The sequence below is a fragment of the Monodon monoceros genome, unplaced genomic scaffold (genome assembly GCF_005190385.1).
Source record: "Monodon monoceros isolate NGI ecotype Baffin Bay Population unplaced genomic scaffold, NGI_Narwhal_1 Super_Scaffold_18, whole genome shotgun sequence".
In the NCBI taxonomy this organism is placed as follows: domain Eukaryota; kingdom Metazoa; phylum Chordata; class Mammalia; order Artiodactyla; family Monodontidae; genus Monodon; species Monodon monoceros.
This window is the reverse complement of record NW_021703774.1, coordinates 1446584-1462485: the sequence shown is the minus strand read 5'-3', so window position 1 is coordinate 1462485 and position 15902 is coordinate 1446584. Positions and strand designations below refer to the sequence as shown.

Here is a 15902-nt window from a genome sequence, read left to right as displayed (position 1 = left end):
GTCCCAGGGAGAAGGGACAGGTGGGTTGGCCTGGAACAGGAAACAATCTCCAAGGTCAAAGCAGTCGAGATAAATAGGAAGGAAAATTGCAGGTGGAGTAAGGAAATTGTGAGATCACCCCTAACGGCCTTGCTTTTCCCCAAGCAGTGAGGCAAGATTTCCCACGTTAGGGAGAAGGGGACAGAAACACAGGAAGCTTGCCTAGGGTTAATGCCAAATGCAGGGGCGGGGGCAGCGGGAGGGCGCTGGTAACGGGACAGGCTGGGCTGGAGACCCGTGGTTGGGGATTCGCAGGGTTAAGAATGACGCAAGGAAGCCGGAGAATGAAGGAGCTGGTCCGGGTTAGGGGTGGAGGGGGGAGCCCAGGAGTGGGACGGCCCCTCGCTCCCCGTTCCCTGCACGTGTCGCTTGACCAATTCCAAGGCTCGGTCCCCAGGGCCAAACCCAACAAGTTCTTCCCAGGTGGGAACAAGCCCTTGCAGAACAGTATGGCTGTTTGATGGGAGACAAACAGGACTTCTGAACACAAGAACTTATTTCTCAGATGAGGCGGGGAACAGCTCCTTCTGGCCTCTGCTGAGCTGGCTGCAGGGACCCTGCTCCAAGGTCACTCATAGGAAGGCACCGAGGCACACCTGGGAGTAGTTGTCCGAAACCAGTGTGTGTGCGAAGTCAAAGCACATTGAGAGGCTGGGTTACTGGCTGAGTCCTTAAGACACTGAAGAATCATTCCTAACCTTTTACATTAATTTATTTTCACATACTGAGTTTATTTACAGATAACAACAGCTGCCTGCTACAGACCAAATCCTGAAGACTACCCGACAGGTCAGATCACCTGCAGGACTCAACCAAGACGCAGAGAAACAACAGTACTCGAGGTCTCCCCTGGGCAGTGTGGTTTAGAGGAGTACCTGGCAATTGGAGACACCAAGTTCTGGATTGGTGATTGATAAGCTGACACACCCATCTACCCACTGTTGGAAAGCATCCCCATCGTGGAAGAACTCGCGGCCCACCGAGGCCTCTGAAGCAGCGGGTGGCCTGGCCGGCACCAAGTATACGCTGGGCAAACTAGGGCGGAGGCGCAGCCGGCACTGTGTCCTCTGCGCGGCCACCTGCGGCCCACGTACCTCCCGCTAACCCACCGCAAGCCTCACGCTGGCCCAGGACCCGTCAACCCCACCCCTCCACTGTGTCCCTCGCTCACTTCCAATGCCAACCCCAAGTCTCTGCTCCTCCGGAGCCCCGTCTATACATCACCCCGCCCGTACCCTTCAGTACCTGTACATGGCTCTGAACTTGGGCACATCTTTGCAAACTGAAATGCCCACCCCACCAAGACCCTGGCTCAGGGCTCCACACGGAGCCTTCTCGACACGTTGACTTGGACAAACCCCGCGGGAAGAAATTCAATCAGATCCAGCTGGGCCGCCAAGCCTGTTTCTGCCTGGGTCCCGGACGCACCCCTGCCACACTTCCGGGACGGACGGATGGATGTGACTCAGCCCTGGCGGCCCCTGGAAGCTTCTCCTGGCAGCACCCTTTCCCTGGCTGCCCCCACCCCTGAGTACCTGCTGGTTTTCATTTGGGGAAACATACGGGCTTTTCAGTGAGCACCACGTACTGTATCTGTAAGATACTGCCATCAGACACTGTTCAGAGTTTCAGGGGGCTCTCCCACAAAGGTGAAACACAAATAAACTCAGGGTAGTTCCTAAGGGCCAGTTCACCCACTGCCCCCTGCAGGGAATGGAGCCTGAAAGGAGCAGCGACCCCGCCCAGGCCCCCTGTGGGCTCCATCCACCACAGCCACCTGGACTATGCGGGCCCTGCCTCTCTGCCTGGACCCCTCAAGGACAATGCTCCTGTCCCCTCTCTGGGTCCACTTGTGAAACACTCGTAGTCCTTGAAGTCTCTTGAGATCCACAAAGTGAGACAAGACAATTTCAGGAGGCTTCCTTGATTTACAAGTAACAGAAGGATGACATTCCTCTCCATGCACTGGTACAATGAAATTCAGGGCCAAGTGTCAATCTGAGGATAGGAGCCCAGGTGCTCAGAGCCACCGCTCGGCCTCGGGGTCCTGTGGTCCCACCAATGGCTCAGCAATTGCAGACTGGGGCAGGAGGTGCGGGGGGGGGGGGGCACTGCCTGGCTTCCGAAATGGGAGCGGGGGCCAGGAGGCAGAGCGAGCAGGGTCCTTGGTTCTGTCTGCATTGATGGGAGAAGAGGAAGAGGGAGAGAAGCCGGAACAGCGTCCAGGTGTGCCCTGAGGACAACGGCCGCGCTGTGGCATCAGCCTTCCCAGCAGAGCCGTCCCGAGGGCTGGAGTGAGGCCGGGCCAGGGCCGAGGAGTCGGGCCGGGAGGAAGCCGGCCGTGCCTTCCTGTCCCACACTCAGCTCCTGATGACCGAGCTCCCAAGGTCTGGAGCCGGAAGGGTGGCGAGGAGGGAGCAAGGTGACAGGGTCGCTCCAGTCCCGAGGCCCCCAGCCCTCCCCCCCGAAGACCACCTGCGCAGGCAAACCGAGACCATGGGCCCAGCGCTCTTCCTAGATCATGCAGCTGAGCACATGTCAGAACAGAGGGAGAAGGAAAAACGCCCCGGGCTTTAAGGGGGAGACCCGGAGGGCAGCACTGAGTGGGGAGAGTGGCCAGCTCCGTGCGGCCTCCGGCCCTGCCCTGACCGTGGCCCGGCGGCACTGCTGCCTAGCTGAGCATCTTGTGCCGATCGAAGACCGTCTTCCGCTGTTCCTGCACCTGCAGCTTCCACCGCTGCTGCGCTCCCTCCACGCGCTCCAGGACTGTGTTCGCCCGGGGCCCGGAGAAGGTGGCGGCCGCCACAGAGCGCGCGTCCTGTTGCGGGAAGAAGAAGAGGCTTGGCACCGCGAGCCGGGGGGTCTCAAACGTCTGACATGGAAAACAGTGCCAGGAGAGCGACCCCAAAGGCCTCCCCGAGGGCCCATCCAGCACAGGGCGCCCGCGGCTGCGGGATGGGCGGGGGCTGGGAAGCGGGGGCTCTGGTCAGGCCCGGCCGCGCCCCAGACTCACTCCTGACCCTCGAGAGGAGCGCAGAGGGTCAGCAGAGAGGACGCGATGACCCTGTCGTTCGAGGAGAGGCACCACGTGCCCCCACGGCTGGTAGCGGACTGCAGAACCCCTCGGCCCTGCCGGCCACGGCCAGGACAGCGGGGAGACCCCCAGGACCTGCTCTGCTGGGCCTGGGACCCCAGCTCACTCCCCGAAGGACAGTGTCTGCAGGGTGGAGCTGGGAGTTCGCCCTTCGTGCCCATTCCAGAGCCAGAGCCGCTCCGGCCGCCCTCCCCACTCTGCCCCATCCCGCCCCCGCCCCCCCGCCCTCAGAACTGCCGCTGTCGTCAAAGGCAGCATCTCCCCCTAATTACCACTTCTCTGCCTCTGAAGCTCCAGAGCCCATGCATTTCCTGCAGGACCCGAACCTGATCTCTGGGGGGAACTGGAGCCAAGGGCCAGGCCCACAGCCCAGGGGATTTCCTCCCCAGCTCTCCCTTGCCTCTCATCTCCTGCCACACACCTCTTAAGGGATTAGCACACCTCTCTAAGCCCAGGGCCGCCCAGCAACTGCAACTCTGCTTCTAATGCCCCGAGCTGGCACAGCTTCTGTCGCCATGCAGCTGCCAGGCTGGGGAGGTAGGGGCGGGGGATGGGGGTGGCGGGCGGTGAGGCTGGCAGGTCGTCACTGCCGCCCAGAGCTCTGCCCAGGGTGAGTTAGAGACGGACGCTGCCCCCAGGGAGCCCTCAGCCCGGGAGCCCGAGGAAGCCTGCTTTGCCAGGCTGGACGAGGACCATGGCAGCACCTCAGGGGCAGGTGCCGGAGCATCAGAGTCGAAGCCAGGACCCTGGGTTCTACAGCTGCCACCTTCTCCCGGCCTCAGCCACTTAGCGGCTGTGTGTCCCTGACAAGCCACTTGATTTCCCCAAGCTTCAACTCAGTAAACCCGGTCTTCTTAGGCTTTTCTAAACACACACACACAACACCCAGCGTGACGCCCCCTGACGCCCTCTACCCTGCTCCATCTCAGTTTTCAGTGCTGATCATGACTCAGGACCTCGTGGGTGGCGCCCCCCACCCTGACACACGGTTTATGACCAGGAGCGGGGTACGGCAAGGTTACATACAGTAACACGTGTAACGTCCTCAGCCCACTGCTGTCAAGCTGGAGCCCGCGGGGTGCTCAGTTTCCCTCCTCCCCAGCAGTTCACAGTGAGAAGATGACTGTGGAATCACACCCGGCTCTGCACCTGGGCTCTGACCTGGAGCACGGCCCTGGCTGACTGACACCCTGTCCTCTGAACCTGCTTCCCACCCACGGATGGAGCCTGCAGGAGCGTCTTCTCGGGGACGGTGGGCGCACAGCGTTCAGCGGTGCCTGGCAGATCACAGGCGCTCAATTCACAGCAACTGTCAGTGTGAGACCCACTCCCGGAGCCCCCAGGCAGGAGGGGGGACCTGCCCTTGAAAGGTCACCGGTGTCGCTACTTTTCAGATCGTCCCTTCCCGGTTCAGGACCAGCCCCTGCGTGGCCGTCTAGGTGAGGGGGCACTGGAGACCCCCGTGGGAGGCTGTTGGCCCCCCAGGACCGAGCTATCCCGGCTCCGGGGCTACAGGGGCTTCTCTCCCCACCGGCCTGCCCACACTCTCGTCCTCCTGGGAGCCTGGGGGCAGGCCTGGCGGGGCGGAAAAGCGCCCTTCCTGGCTCCGGCTGCTCTCCTGTCCCGTCGGGAGAGTGTCTGGAGGGAAAGCAGAGGAAGCCAAGAGCAGCGCGTTAAGGAACAGCTGAAATTCACCACACTTCCACAGGACCACTTGTTTTTCCTTCATGTAAAGTCTTGACAAACAGGTCCTAAGCCGGAAAAGCTGCGGCTGAGAGGCTCTGCACTTCCACCGCTAATAGTCTGATTAATGGGTATTAGAGACGCCACGTCTGTCCTAGAAACGCTCAGAGCGGGGCCTGGTCCTCACCCGCTCTGCCACAGGAGAGATGCTACCACTTCCAACCCTCTTAACCCCCAAGCTGGGCCTCTGGGCAGTGAGGGCAGGAGGGGGAGCCCTGCCGACCAGGAGGGAGGCGCCTGCTACCGGGGCTGGACAGGCCTGAGGATGAGCGTCCCTGGGCGCCGGGCGCTCTCCTGGTGCTGCACCTGGATTATTCCCAGGCTCACGAGACTGGCTCATGGGCTACGTGACTCTCATCTGTGGCTCTGCTGCCCAAGGTCACACAGGATTTGGACCCGTGTCTCCCGAGCCCCACATTCAAGCCCTCTGGGCTGGCTGAACCGTGCATGCCTGGCCTGGCCTCCCTGCCCCCGGCCTCTGGCCCTGCCATCCCTCAGCCTTCCTGCCTGCAGTGAGGGCGGCCCTTCAGGTCAGGGCCCCAGTGAAAGGTTTTGCTCTCAGGGCTGCACAAACACTTGTAAAGCCGCACACACGGCACCACAGCAACCACGCTGAGACAGGAGCTCAGACTTGGAAAACTAACCAAAGGGTTAAACACCAGGACAGCGAGTGCAGAGCTGGGACTCCGGCCCAGGATCACAATCCCGATGCCACGCTGCTAACGGCTGGGCCACGAGGTCCTGACAGCCGTTCTAGAGACGCCCGCCAGCCCTGCCCTTCCTCGTCCCCCTTCCTGCTCTGGGCTCAGGGGGACGAGGGCCCTGTCCCTCTTGGGCTCCTCACCACCCTGGGAAGGGAGGGTTCCCGGCTGCCATCACTCCTGCACACCCCTCTCTCCCCCACTCCCGCCCAGTGGGCTGTGGTCTCGGGGGACCCTGCAGAGCTCAGGCCCACAGACACCCACAGCCTTGTAGGAACCCTTCCTTCTCTCTCTTCAAAAGGGGCCAAACCTACACATCTAGCACAGCTCTGTTTGCCGTTTCTGCCCCAGCAAAAAGGCTGGCTTCCTCCTTTCAAAGGGCGTCTGAGCCGGGGGATTAGTCCTGATGCTGCTGCAATCAGGAAAGGCGGCGCCCCGCACCGGGGGCCCACCGGGCCGGCTGGCACCTTCAGAGGGAGCGGGGCTTTCATCTCCTCAGCGCGGTGGGCCAGGCCCCCTTCCTCTCTGTCCTCGAGCCCCAGGGCAGGAGCTCCCGGCTACAGGAATGGGGGGACGAAGCCAAAGGGCCCCCATTCTGGGATGCGATCGACCCCCCGACTCCTGGGGCGTGGAGGGGAGCCTTCTCAAGGTCACTGAGTTGCACAGGCCTAGAGCCTGACTTTCTTCCGCTTGGGGTGAAAGCTAAGTCCCCCGCCCCGGGGGGACCCCATCCCTCTGAAGGGAAATGCTCTTCAGAGCATTTCCAGAGATTCAGCTCAGCCAGGCAGGGCCTCCTCCTCTTGCCGGCCCCAGGCCCGGGCGCCACCGCGGTCTCCGCTCCACTCAGCTCCAGCGGCCCCAGCACTTAAGCGGCCCCGCCCCACCACGGAAGAGCCCCGCTGCCAGGAAGCCTTCCCACACTAACACCGAGGAAAAGTCAGCCCCAGCTTCCCCCGCCCCTCCCCTGACAGCCTTCTATCCCGCATCCCTGACCGGGGGGGCTCTGCCCGAGGGCGGGCCCGAGGTCTGTGCGTCTGTCTACACAGGCACCTGCAGGACCTGAGTACGTCAGGACGAAAAGAAACAGGGACGGGGCGAGCCGGGGTGCCCAGGGCGGGGCCCATAAAGAGCCGTGCGGCTTGCCCTCCCTTCGGGCTCCACAGCCAGGTGGCACGCATTCCGGGGAGGCCGCGGAGCCGTGTAATCATGGCCCATCTCTCAGGCGCTCCCCAGCCAGGACTGCAATTACCGCACGCATCCCCTAATCACGGGGTACTCACCCGCGCCGCTCTGCCCCCAGCAGAGCCGCTGTTACCGCGCGTTAATAACCAGGTAGGCGCGCGAGATTTCCTCCTGGGCAGAGAGACCACCCAACTGCCGGCTCCCCCACGCCCGCCTCCCAGCCCCAGCGCCACCGGCCGGGCGCGTGTCAGCCAGAGGCTGGGGGCACCCACCCCCGAGGGGCCATGGGGTCCAGGGACGGGCCAGGCCCCCCTCCCTCCCTGGCGGTGTGCACGCCTGCCCCATGCGGCCGGCCGGGCAGCTTCACGCTGAGGTCTTAGTCCCAGCCCCTCTTCTTGGCGGGAACCTGCCCTCCCCAGCTCCACCCGCTGCGTGAGATGCTCTCAAGGGCGACAGCCGCCCGGCGCTGCAGCCCAAGCCTGGTGCTCTAGTGACCACTCACCCCTTCACCTGGCTCACCTGTGTCTCTGCAGGAAGAGTCCCTCTCACACGTGTTAACCTCCCGGCTGCGGTCCTTCCACCCCGGCTTTACGTAAACCAGGGTGAGGCCGAGCTCTCCGCACCTGCGTGCAGCTGGTCCCCAGGGCAGGCAGCGTCCTGAGCCCCACCTGCCCGCAGATGCCACCCTCTGGGGCACCCCTCCTCCCTCACTGCTGTCTCGGGCACACGCCCGAGGGGGCGAGCTCGAGGGGCACAGGCCAGGAGCCCCTGGCACCGTCACAGCTCTGCACGGCACACATCACCTCTCACTCCCACAGAGCTGCCTGCGCCTCCTGTGTCCCACCCCGGGCTCCCCTGACTCCCTGGGTACACTCTCCAAGTCCACCGTCAGCCTGACACCAAGGTCTGAGCACCCACATGCGGCTGCCTGGGGGGCTCACTGGCCCTCTGCTAGGAATGCAGGGCGACAAGGAGGCTCCCCGACCCGTGCACTGAAGCCGCCTGATGCCAGATCAGGGAAAACTCAAGGCTGCCCCCGCTGAGGAGACACTGCGGTCCGGGTGACGCGTAGGACAACGAACGGGAGAGGAGCCACTGGAGCGCTGGGGGAGGGGAAGACCGCCCGCCGAGGCCCCAGGGACGCCGAGTGTGGGCGGGGGCCGCTACCTCGTTCTCCTCCTCGTTGTGCAGCCGCTCAGTGTAGGCGTCCGGCTTTCGAATCAGAGGGTCCACCAGCATCAGGAAGGCCATGTAGAGCAGGAGGGCGCCCACCACCGACAGGTAGATGACGATGATGACCTGCGAGCGAGCGGAAGGGACCCAGCTCGCCCTGCGGGATGCCGCTCCCCTCCCTTGCAGTCTGTCTTCACCGGGCAGCGTGGCCCCAAGTGCTGCCTGCAGACAGGCCAGGAGACCGCGGGCGCGGAGAACGACCCACCCCACCTTTGCTGACTGTGCCCTCGGAGGTCGGGACCCCACGAGCCACCAGTTCTCTGGCAGCACAAAGATGACAGATGAGGCGCCCCCAGGAGTGGAGAGCGAGGGGGGATCTGCCCGGCCAGACGGGGGCAGGGGGAGCGCCCGTCAGAGCGGGGAGAACCGAGCCCGACGGGGTGGGAGCTTCAGTCCCAAGGGGGCGAATCACCGTCAGGGGGCAGAGGGGACAGGCCGGCGGCCCCAGTCAGTCACAGCAGGAGGTGAGGCTGGGGCAGAATTACAGGCCTGGAGAGCCTCCCAAGCTGCAGTCACTTTTGTTTTACAGGAAAAACAGAGTCAAGGAAGCTAATGAGATGTTTCCCAGTGTGGGTACTCCGGGCACCTTAGGCAGGACTCCCCAGGACACTGCCCTCCATGGTCAGTAACACACCACAGTTACTGGGGCCACAGTCCATCTCCAAATGTCCCCCAGGGGCTGACACTCACCTGATGCAGAGCCCCCCAGGCCACGCCATCACCCTCAGTCCCAAGAATACCAAGTGGTGGATGTGCCTGGAACCCAGATTTGCTGTGACCGCAACTCCTAAGCCTCTTCTGCTCCCCAACTGCCATCTGTCGCTGGCGACCCTAGCCCCGTGTCTACGCTGTGACAGGAGCCGAGCTTAGTCCACAGCCAAGTCCAGCTGGACCATATGCCTCCCTGACTGGGCATCTTCAGCCAGGGTAAAGGATCAGAACTCTTGCCTGTACCCCAGGAAGGAGGGGGGATAGGGCTGACTCTCTAACAGGCTGAAGCTGGAGGGGGTTCTCTCTGGTCTCTTAGCAAAGACTAGAGGGAAACTGGGGGATAAGAATGTATCTGATGAGGTCCCCACGTCAGGAAGTCCCTTCCAATCTAAGGTCTTGGGGACCTGGTCCCCCAAGCATGGGGCCAGTGGATAAGCTCAGAGGGGAAGGGGTGATGATAGGGAGGGTGGACAGGCAACCGCCTCCACCTCAGAGGGGACAGGATGGGCACCATGGGCCAGGCAGGGAGGGCAGCGGTGAGGACCACTTCCCCTCCAAAAGAACCTCAAAAGGGAAGCCCGAGGGCAGGCTCAGGGCTGTTGCCAAACTCCTGCGGGTTCTTTCCTGATGCTATTTCCAGACCCTTCACCAGACACGCAGAAATAAGCTTAAGAGCTGGACCAGGAGAGGCTTACGGTGGAAATCGGCAAGCATGGCCAGGCTCGCCCTGGTTGGGGTGTGGTGGTGCTGGGGGATCGTCTGCCTGGAGGGGACCAGGGACCAGGCCTCTCCATGTCCTCACTGTGTGTTGGTGGCCACTCCACCACCTCCCCTGAATTCACTGATGCCCATGAGAATGGGGTTCAGGGGAAGCAAGGGGGGCGTCTGATGCCCATCCTGCCAGGCCCGCAGCTCTGGAAGCTTAACCAGACTGCAGGCTCTGGAGGGCGGGCTACCTCCGCTCCAGCATCCCTTACGGTGCTCGGGACACAGCAGGAGCCCCGGAAATGTCTACTGAACAAACGGAAGGCGAGAAGGGAGAGGAAGATGGGAAGCGTGGGGGAAGGGGTCTCAGCCCCCCTCCCAGGTCCCCCCCGCGAGTGTGATGGCGTCAGAGGGGAGAGCGGCCCCAAGGGGGGTGGGAAGGGGGTCCCTGGGTTGCGACCAGGCCGGCCTCGAGGCCAGCCCCCCAGCCCCGAGCAACGCTGCAGAAGGAAACAGGACAGGACGGAGGGCGGGGCGGGGCCACGCGAGCCCCCCAGGGAGAGGGGGCGGGGCGGGGCGGCCGCCGGGCACCTTGATGGTGGTGGTGCTGCGCTCCTCGTACTTGCACTCGCACAGCAGGCAGTAGGCCTCCACGTCATGGCCGGGCACCGGCATGGGCTCCACCACGTGCAGGCAGTTGCTGCAACAGACAGAGGGCTGTGGGGGCAGCCGGGGGGCTCCCCAGGAAGGGGAGGGTCTCTGAAGGGTCAGGCTGGCGGAACCCCTTTCCCAACCCACAGCCTCTCGAGGCCCTGGCCCTCCGCGACTCACCGGGTGAGTGTCCCAGCGACACAGACTCCACCCCCACCCCACCCCAGTCCCTCGGGTCCAGGGTCTGTCCCCGTGGCAGGCAGCGCCTCCGCCAGGCCTCCTCTGACCCACGGATCCACCACAAGCCAGTGACTCTGCCGTCTTCAACATCTCTGAACCCCACTTCCCTATCCCCTCCCACTGCTGTGTCTCAGCCGGGCCCTGCCACCAGGAGCCTGGTGCCCTGGGCCCGAGCCTCCTCTGGGAGCTGCAGGGGTGGCGCCGGATGACCCTCCAGGCCCTTCCAGCTCTGGCCCAGGCTGTCCCAGGGGCCCTCAGGCTCAGGCGGGGTTTCTGGCAGAGGCGCCAACAGTGTGGGCTGGCATGTCCTCCACAAGCTTCTGTTGCCCCTAAAAGTCCATATGTGGAGGGTGTGATTTTACCTGAACCTCTGATGACCCCACTTCCAGCGCTGGGCACGTGGCTCCCTGCTGTAACTCAGCCCCTGCCCTGGGAGGGGCCACCGGACAGGGCCAGGTTCACACCCAGCACTGGGTCAGCACTCCTGGGACCTCCCCTCTCTGGGGGCCTCTACCAGCCTCTGAGGCCCAGATTTCTCCCTGGGTGTGGAAGGTCACTCTGGTGCACCAGTGAGACGTGTGGGTTCCCCACAGGGATGTGTTCTCTCCCCAGAGAATCAGTGAAACCGTGACGTGTCCCTTTTTGGGGATCAGTGATAGCGCCGTAGGGGAGAGGGTTACCGGAGGGCAAGCTGGTTAAGTCTCCGCCTTCTGCAGGTGATGTGTGTAACTTCTCTGGGCCTCGGTGTCGTCATGGACACGTGAGGACATGTGTGTGTTTATCAGTGTCCTTCAAAATGTGCTCCCTGGGGCACCCCAGGGCCCTCTGTACGGAGGGTGGGAGGGAGGGGCCACAGACGCTCTGCTCAGCGGGGGCAGTCCTGACTTCTACACAATGTGTTTCCAAAACAGATTTGTTTGAAGCCTGTATTTTTAGAAGTGTGAGAGACACTGCACTAGCCAGCTCTGGGACCGTCTCTCTCGTGCACTCCTCGGGAGCTCCACCATCAGGGAGAAGGTGTCGGGGTTTCTGCCCCTCACAGGCACGAGGACCCCCAGCATGAGACGGCAGAGCGCCTGCAACACGGGAACGTGGCCTGTGCCGCTCAGACACCCTGGCTTCACACCCCTCCACCAGGGGAGGGCCCAGGTGTCCTCCTCGCAGTGGAGGGACCATGCGGAAGCGGCCTGAGGACACACCTGGTCTCCTCTGGCCCTGGCCTGAGGTCTAGGATCACAGGGTCAGGCCCCACCGCTCCCCTGCGGGGCTCCAGGCAGCCTGCGATACCTCCCCTCCCTGACAGGCCAGGGTCACTGGGTCCCAGAACCCTGGGGTCTTACATCCCAGCCTCAGGTTCCACCCACCAGCCTTCGTGGAACTGTTCCTCAGGCAGCCCCCTAATGCTGACTTCCCAGGGGAAGGAGATAAACCACAGCCTGAGAGGTCCAGGTAGGACTCCATCCTCCGTGGCATCCACGCTTGGCTTGGGGCCTTACTCTGGCCCCAGTGCAGAGACAGTGCTGGTACAACGTGGTGGTGCCTGAGGGATGTAGCTGGTGTCGGGCTGAGACAATCTAGCCGGTTTATTCCTGACGCTATTTGAGCTGTAACCACAAGATACAGAGAGGTCACAGGGGCTTCCCCAGGACTCCAGGTCCTGGGGCTTTGTAACTCCATCAGGACAGGCAAAGACAGAAGGAAACCTGGGCTTCCCTCTTGGGCTGTGGCGTATGTCGGCCTCTTCGTGGCCTCTAGGAGGGCATAACAATATACGTTACTAATGTGCGCGAGCCCCCCCCCCCCACACACACACACTCTTATTTAATACTCAAAACACTGCCACCGCTTTACAGATGAAGAAACTGAATACACTGGGGATTAAGTAACTTGTTTCACAATGAACAAGGAGCAAAGCTAGATTGAAAGGCAGGCAGGGTCGATCCAGAGTCTGCATCTAACCAGACGGGTTCTCAGAAAAATCACACACTCAGAGCTGGACAGGTTCAAAACCCCCAAATGCTGCTCTGGACCAACTGCTTCACAATCACGTTTCTGCCATGCCCCAACCCCCATATTCACTGAATCAAAATCTTGGGCGGGGGGTGGGGGTGGGGGTAGTATGTAACGTACAGCATGGTGACTATCGTTAACAATACGTTAACAATTATGTACGCTTGAAGTTGCTAAGAGAGTAGATCTTAAATGTTCTACCACACCCACACCTGCATGGTTACCCTGTGAGGCGATGGAGGTGTTGTCTAACCTTGTTCCACAATAGATACGTGTATCAAATCACGTAACCTTATACAATGCCACATGTCTGATTCATCTCAATAAAGCTGGGAAAAACAACAACAAAAAAGAACCAAAAATCATGGCGGATGGGGTGCTGGGACTCTGTATTTTCTCAAAGCCCACCTGGTGATCCTGACACCTGACCAAGTAGAGGCAACGCTGACCTGGGCTCCCCCGTGTGGCGTAACCGCTCCACGGGGACCAGATGCAGGTATCACCGCACCTGCGCTCAGAGCCCTCCGGGATGAGGCGCCCCTGCTCCTCAAACGGCCTGCACAGGAAACGCCCCCTCAACTCACCTCAATCTGGTTCCCTAGAGCTCTCCTCGCTGGCCCCAGTCCTACACCCAAACCACACGGTGCGCCTCAGAGCACGCCAGCCCCTCTCCTGCCCTCTCAGCTGCGTGTGTCCCCAAGTCCTCTCCTTCTCAGACTATAATTCCTTAAACCGTTCTTTCCAGGAGAGCATGTTGAAACTTGCCTTCAACAAGCTGGTGTCCTTTCTCTGAATGATTTTTTGATGACTTCTCTCTTTTTTAAAGTGAGGCATCCAGAAATGAATTCAAGACTCCAGGAGTATAATGTAAATTCTCTTTGGGCCTCAATCTTGGCAGCTATAAAATGGGAACACAACCCATCCCACTGCCTTACAAGGTGGTTAGACACTGGCATCAAATGACGCGTGTAACAGAGCTTCGCCAAGCGCACGCAAGTAGGCGAAAGATCCCCCGGTATGTGGCTCTAATGTTTACCTCTCCCGGCTTCTCTGTTACCATTTTGCAGATATGAACAAACACCCACATCAAAGCAAATCAAAATCCACTCCTCTGACCAGGAACCCCTCAGCTGGAATTAAAGACATGTGGACCCTATTTCTAATCGGTTGTGTGACCAGGGACAAAACATTCCTCTGTAAGGTTCTCCATAGAAATGGGAGAGCAAGCTTATCCTCCAGGGGTCCATGAACCCCACTCAACACCCACAACCGCAAGGGCCAGCCTGGGCAATGCCTTACCAGTCCTTCTGTGACACATTCTGGTTGTAAATGTGTCCACTGATGTTTCTATATGGTGGACAGATGCATTTGCACCGGATATCTTCAGAACTCTGCGAGAGAAAGCACATATCAGGTGGGCAGGGCCCCTGGGTTCAAGTTCTAGCAAGACTCTCCACTTTCAGTTCCCTGTTCCATAAGGTGACCATATGAATGCTCCTGACCTGCCCCCATGCCCAAGTTCAGCAGGAACGACTTCTGCAGGAAGGATGCTACATCACAGGGTCCTCGAGAAACTGTCTGGGGGCGCGAATGATATTCACGGAAGGCTACCCAGGGCTGCCACACCCAGGGCTGCCACTCCCAAGTAGGGGGCTTGGGGGAGGAGCAAGCAAGGTGGCAGGTCCTCTGCTCTGGGCCTCACACCTGTGTGTGTACCCGGGTCCAGCAGTCTTGGCGGCTGGCCTCTTCCCCCAACCCCACCTCCAACTTCCTAGGTTAGGATCAGGGAAGGAGAAGGCTGGGGTGAACCAGAAAAAGTGGACGCTTCCATGGAAACAATCAAGCAACCTCCAAGGAATGGGTCAGAGACAACAACACAAAATTTGCATTCGAATTAGCATTCCCAGGAGGAAGTGGAAACAAACCCTGAGACTCAGTCCGATTCAAAGCCTCAGTGACCTTCATAATCTCGAATTCCAGAGACCTACCCAAACCCAGCTCCGGGCCATTACCCCTAAGGAATGGAAGTTACCTCGAGTCCCAGCTCGGGGGTGGGTCCCCTCCACCCAGAAACCTGCATCTGTGCAGACTTCACACTCCTCACATTACGCCCACTCCCTGGGCTACTGGAAGCTCCGACTAGGACAGTAGGCACCCAAGAGCAAAGCAAGAAGGTACTGAGAACTTAGACAACTTCCCCAAACACAGAACCCTGACCGGAATTCTACCTCCGGCGTGCCAGATCGAGACGCGTGCCCCGCAGACGCCCCTTCTCCTGGAGGCCTGCAGCCTAGGGCCGAGAGAACATGCACCGGCACGGCCCGAAGGGGAGTGAGGAGCCGGGCTGGAGCAGTAGCCCCCCCGGGATGCCGGGGCGCAGGCAGGGTGGTCGCGCAGAGGAGCTGCACCTTGTTGGCTTGGGCTGGGAGCACCAGCAGACTTCCGACCACGGCCACCAAACACAGGAGCTTCATGCTTCTCAGACTTTCGGGGCCGGCAAGACCGCCCACCTGGAAGAGAAATACTGAGGCGGAGAAGGGGCGGGCGGCCACGCAGCACCCTCGGCCCCGGAGCGAACCGCCCTGCTCGGGCACGGGAAGTGGGTGGGAGCTGGGCCCGGGGTCCTGGGCCTTCCAAGCCTGGTCCGCGAAGGCGCTTCCCTCTCCCCCAGGCCTCGACTTCCACAGCCCACCTGGCGCGGGGGCCTTCTGGGCGGGGCCACGGGCCTCGGGTCCGCCGGACAAGGCCGGCCAGCGACTCCCATCTCGCGTTCCTCCGCCCTCCCTCATCACCGCCCGCAACTCCTCCCGCTCGGGCCGAGGAGAACCTGGGGCGCGGAGTCTGGGAGCCCCAACCCCACAGCCAGGCCGCAGGCCCCGTACCCCAGGGCCCTCGCGACCCCCGCGACCCCCACGACCCCAGCAGCCCTCCCCGAACGCACGCCTGCTAACCTGCGAACCCCGCCTCGGCAGCACGGGACTCGGCCGGTCCCGCCCCTCCAGCTTCTATTGGCTGCTGGGGATGTCGCCAAGGCAACAAGGACCGCCTCCGCATGGGCGCCGAGGCTCCGCGCAAGGGAGAGGGAGGCATTTCTCAACCCTACCAGACAGGAAAAGGGAGCGTCTGCAAGCGAACGAGAAGCTGGGAAGGTGTGGCCTCCTTGCGGCCGCAGAATTCCACCGCCGAGCTCCCTCCTCCCTGTATTCAAAACCCAGGGTTTCGGAGCGGGCCTAAGCTGTTCAGTCTTGCCGTTTTATAGAGAAAGCACTTGATAAACAATAAGCTAGTAACAACAATAACGATAAAAGCAGATCCAAGGGCTCTGTCCTCATCCACAACTTAGAGATGTTATCTGAGTCGCATCTTTGCTGCAGAGGGCGGCCCCACCTCTCCTCCCCCTCCCCGGCAGGAGGAGGAACCGGGGCGGCGAGGGGCGGGCTGGGCCCGTGAAGGGTGCGCCCCGCAGCTCCCAGCCTGGTCCCCTGGTGCTGGTTCTGGACCCGGCAGATGGGGGCGGGATGTGCGGGGGGCGGGGGAGGTCCGGGCCGCTGAGGGGCAGGGGTGAGCTCGGTCCAGCTGCAAAGGAAAGAGAG

At 61.6% G+C, this 15902-nt stretch overlaps 1 protein-coding gene across 5 annotated transcripts; it reads right to left on the bottom strand.

Moving 5' to 3' along the window:
* Positions 1 to 736: 736 nt before the first annotated feature.
* On the bottom strand, positions 737 to 15295 carry TMEM9 (transmembrane protein 9). 5 transcript variants are annotated; one of them, XM_029228804.1, is made up of 6 exons: positions 15261 to 15295; positions 14718 to 14819; positions 13609 to 13700; positions 10000 to 10108; positions 7927 to 8058; positions 737 to 2857 (listed from the first exon to the last, which is right to left on the bottom strand). In XM_029228804.1, the coding sequence occupies exons 2-6, from the start codon at positions 14781 to 14783 to the stop codon at positions 2711 to 2713; spliced, it is 546 nt and encodes a 181-aa protein (XP_029084637.1). In that variant the 5' UTR covers positions 14784 to 14819; positions 15261 to 15295; the 3' UTR covers positions 737 to 2710. The 5 variants fall into 5 exon arrangements, with proteins under 5 accessions (XP_029084637.1, XP_029084635.1, XP_029084636.1 ...); XM_029228802.1 differs by lacking the exon at positions 15261 to 15295 and adding an exon at positions 15002 to 15204 and having other exon boundaries at positions 14538 to 14819; XM_029228803.1 differs by lacking the exon at positions 15261 to 15295 and adding an exon at positions 15002 to 15198.
* Positions 15296 to 15902: the final 607 nt, after the last annotated feature.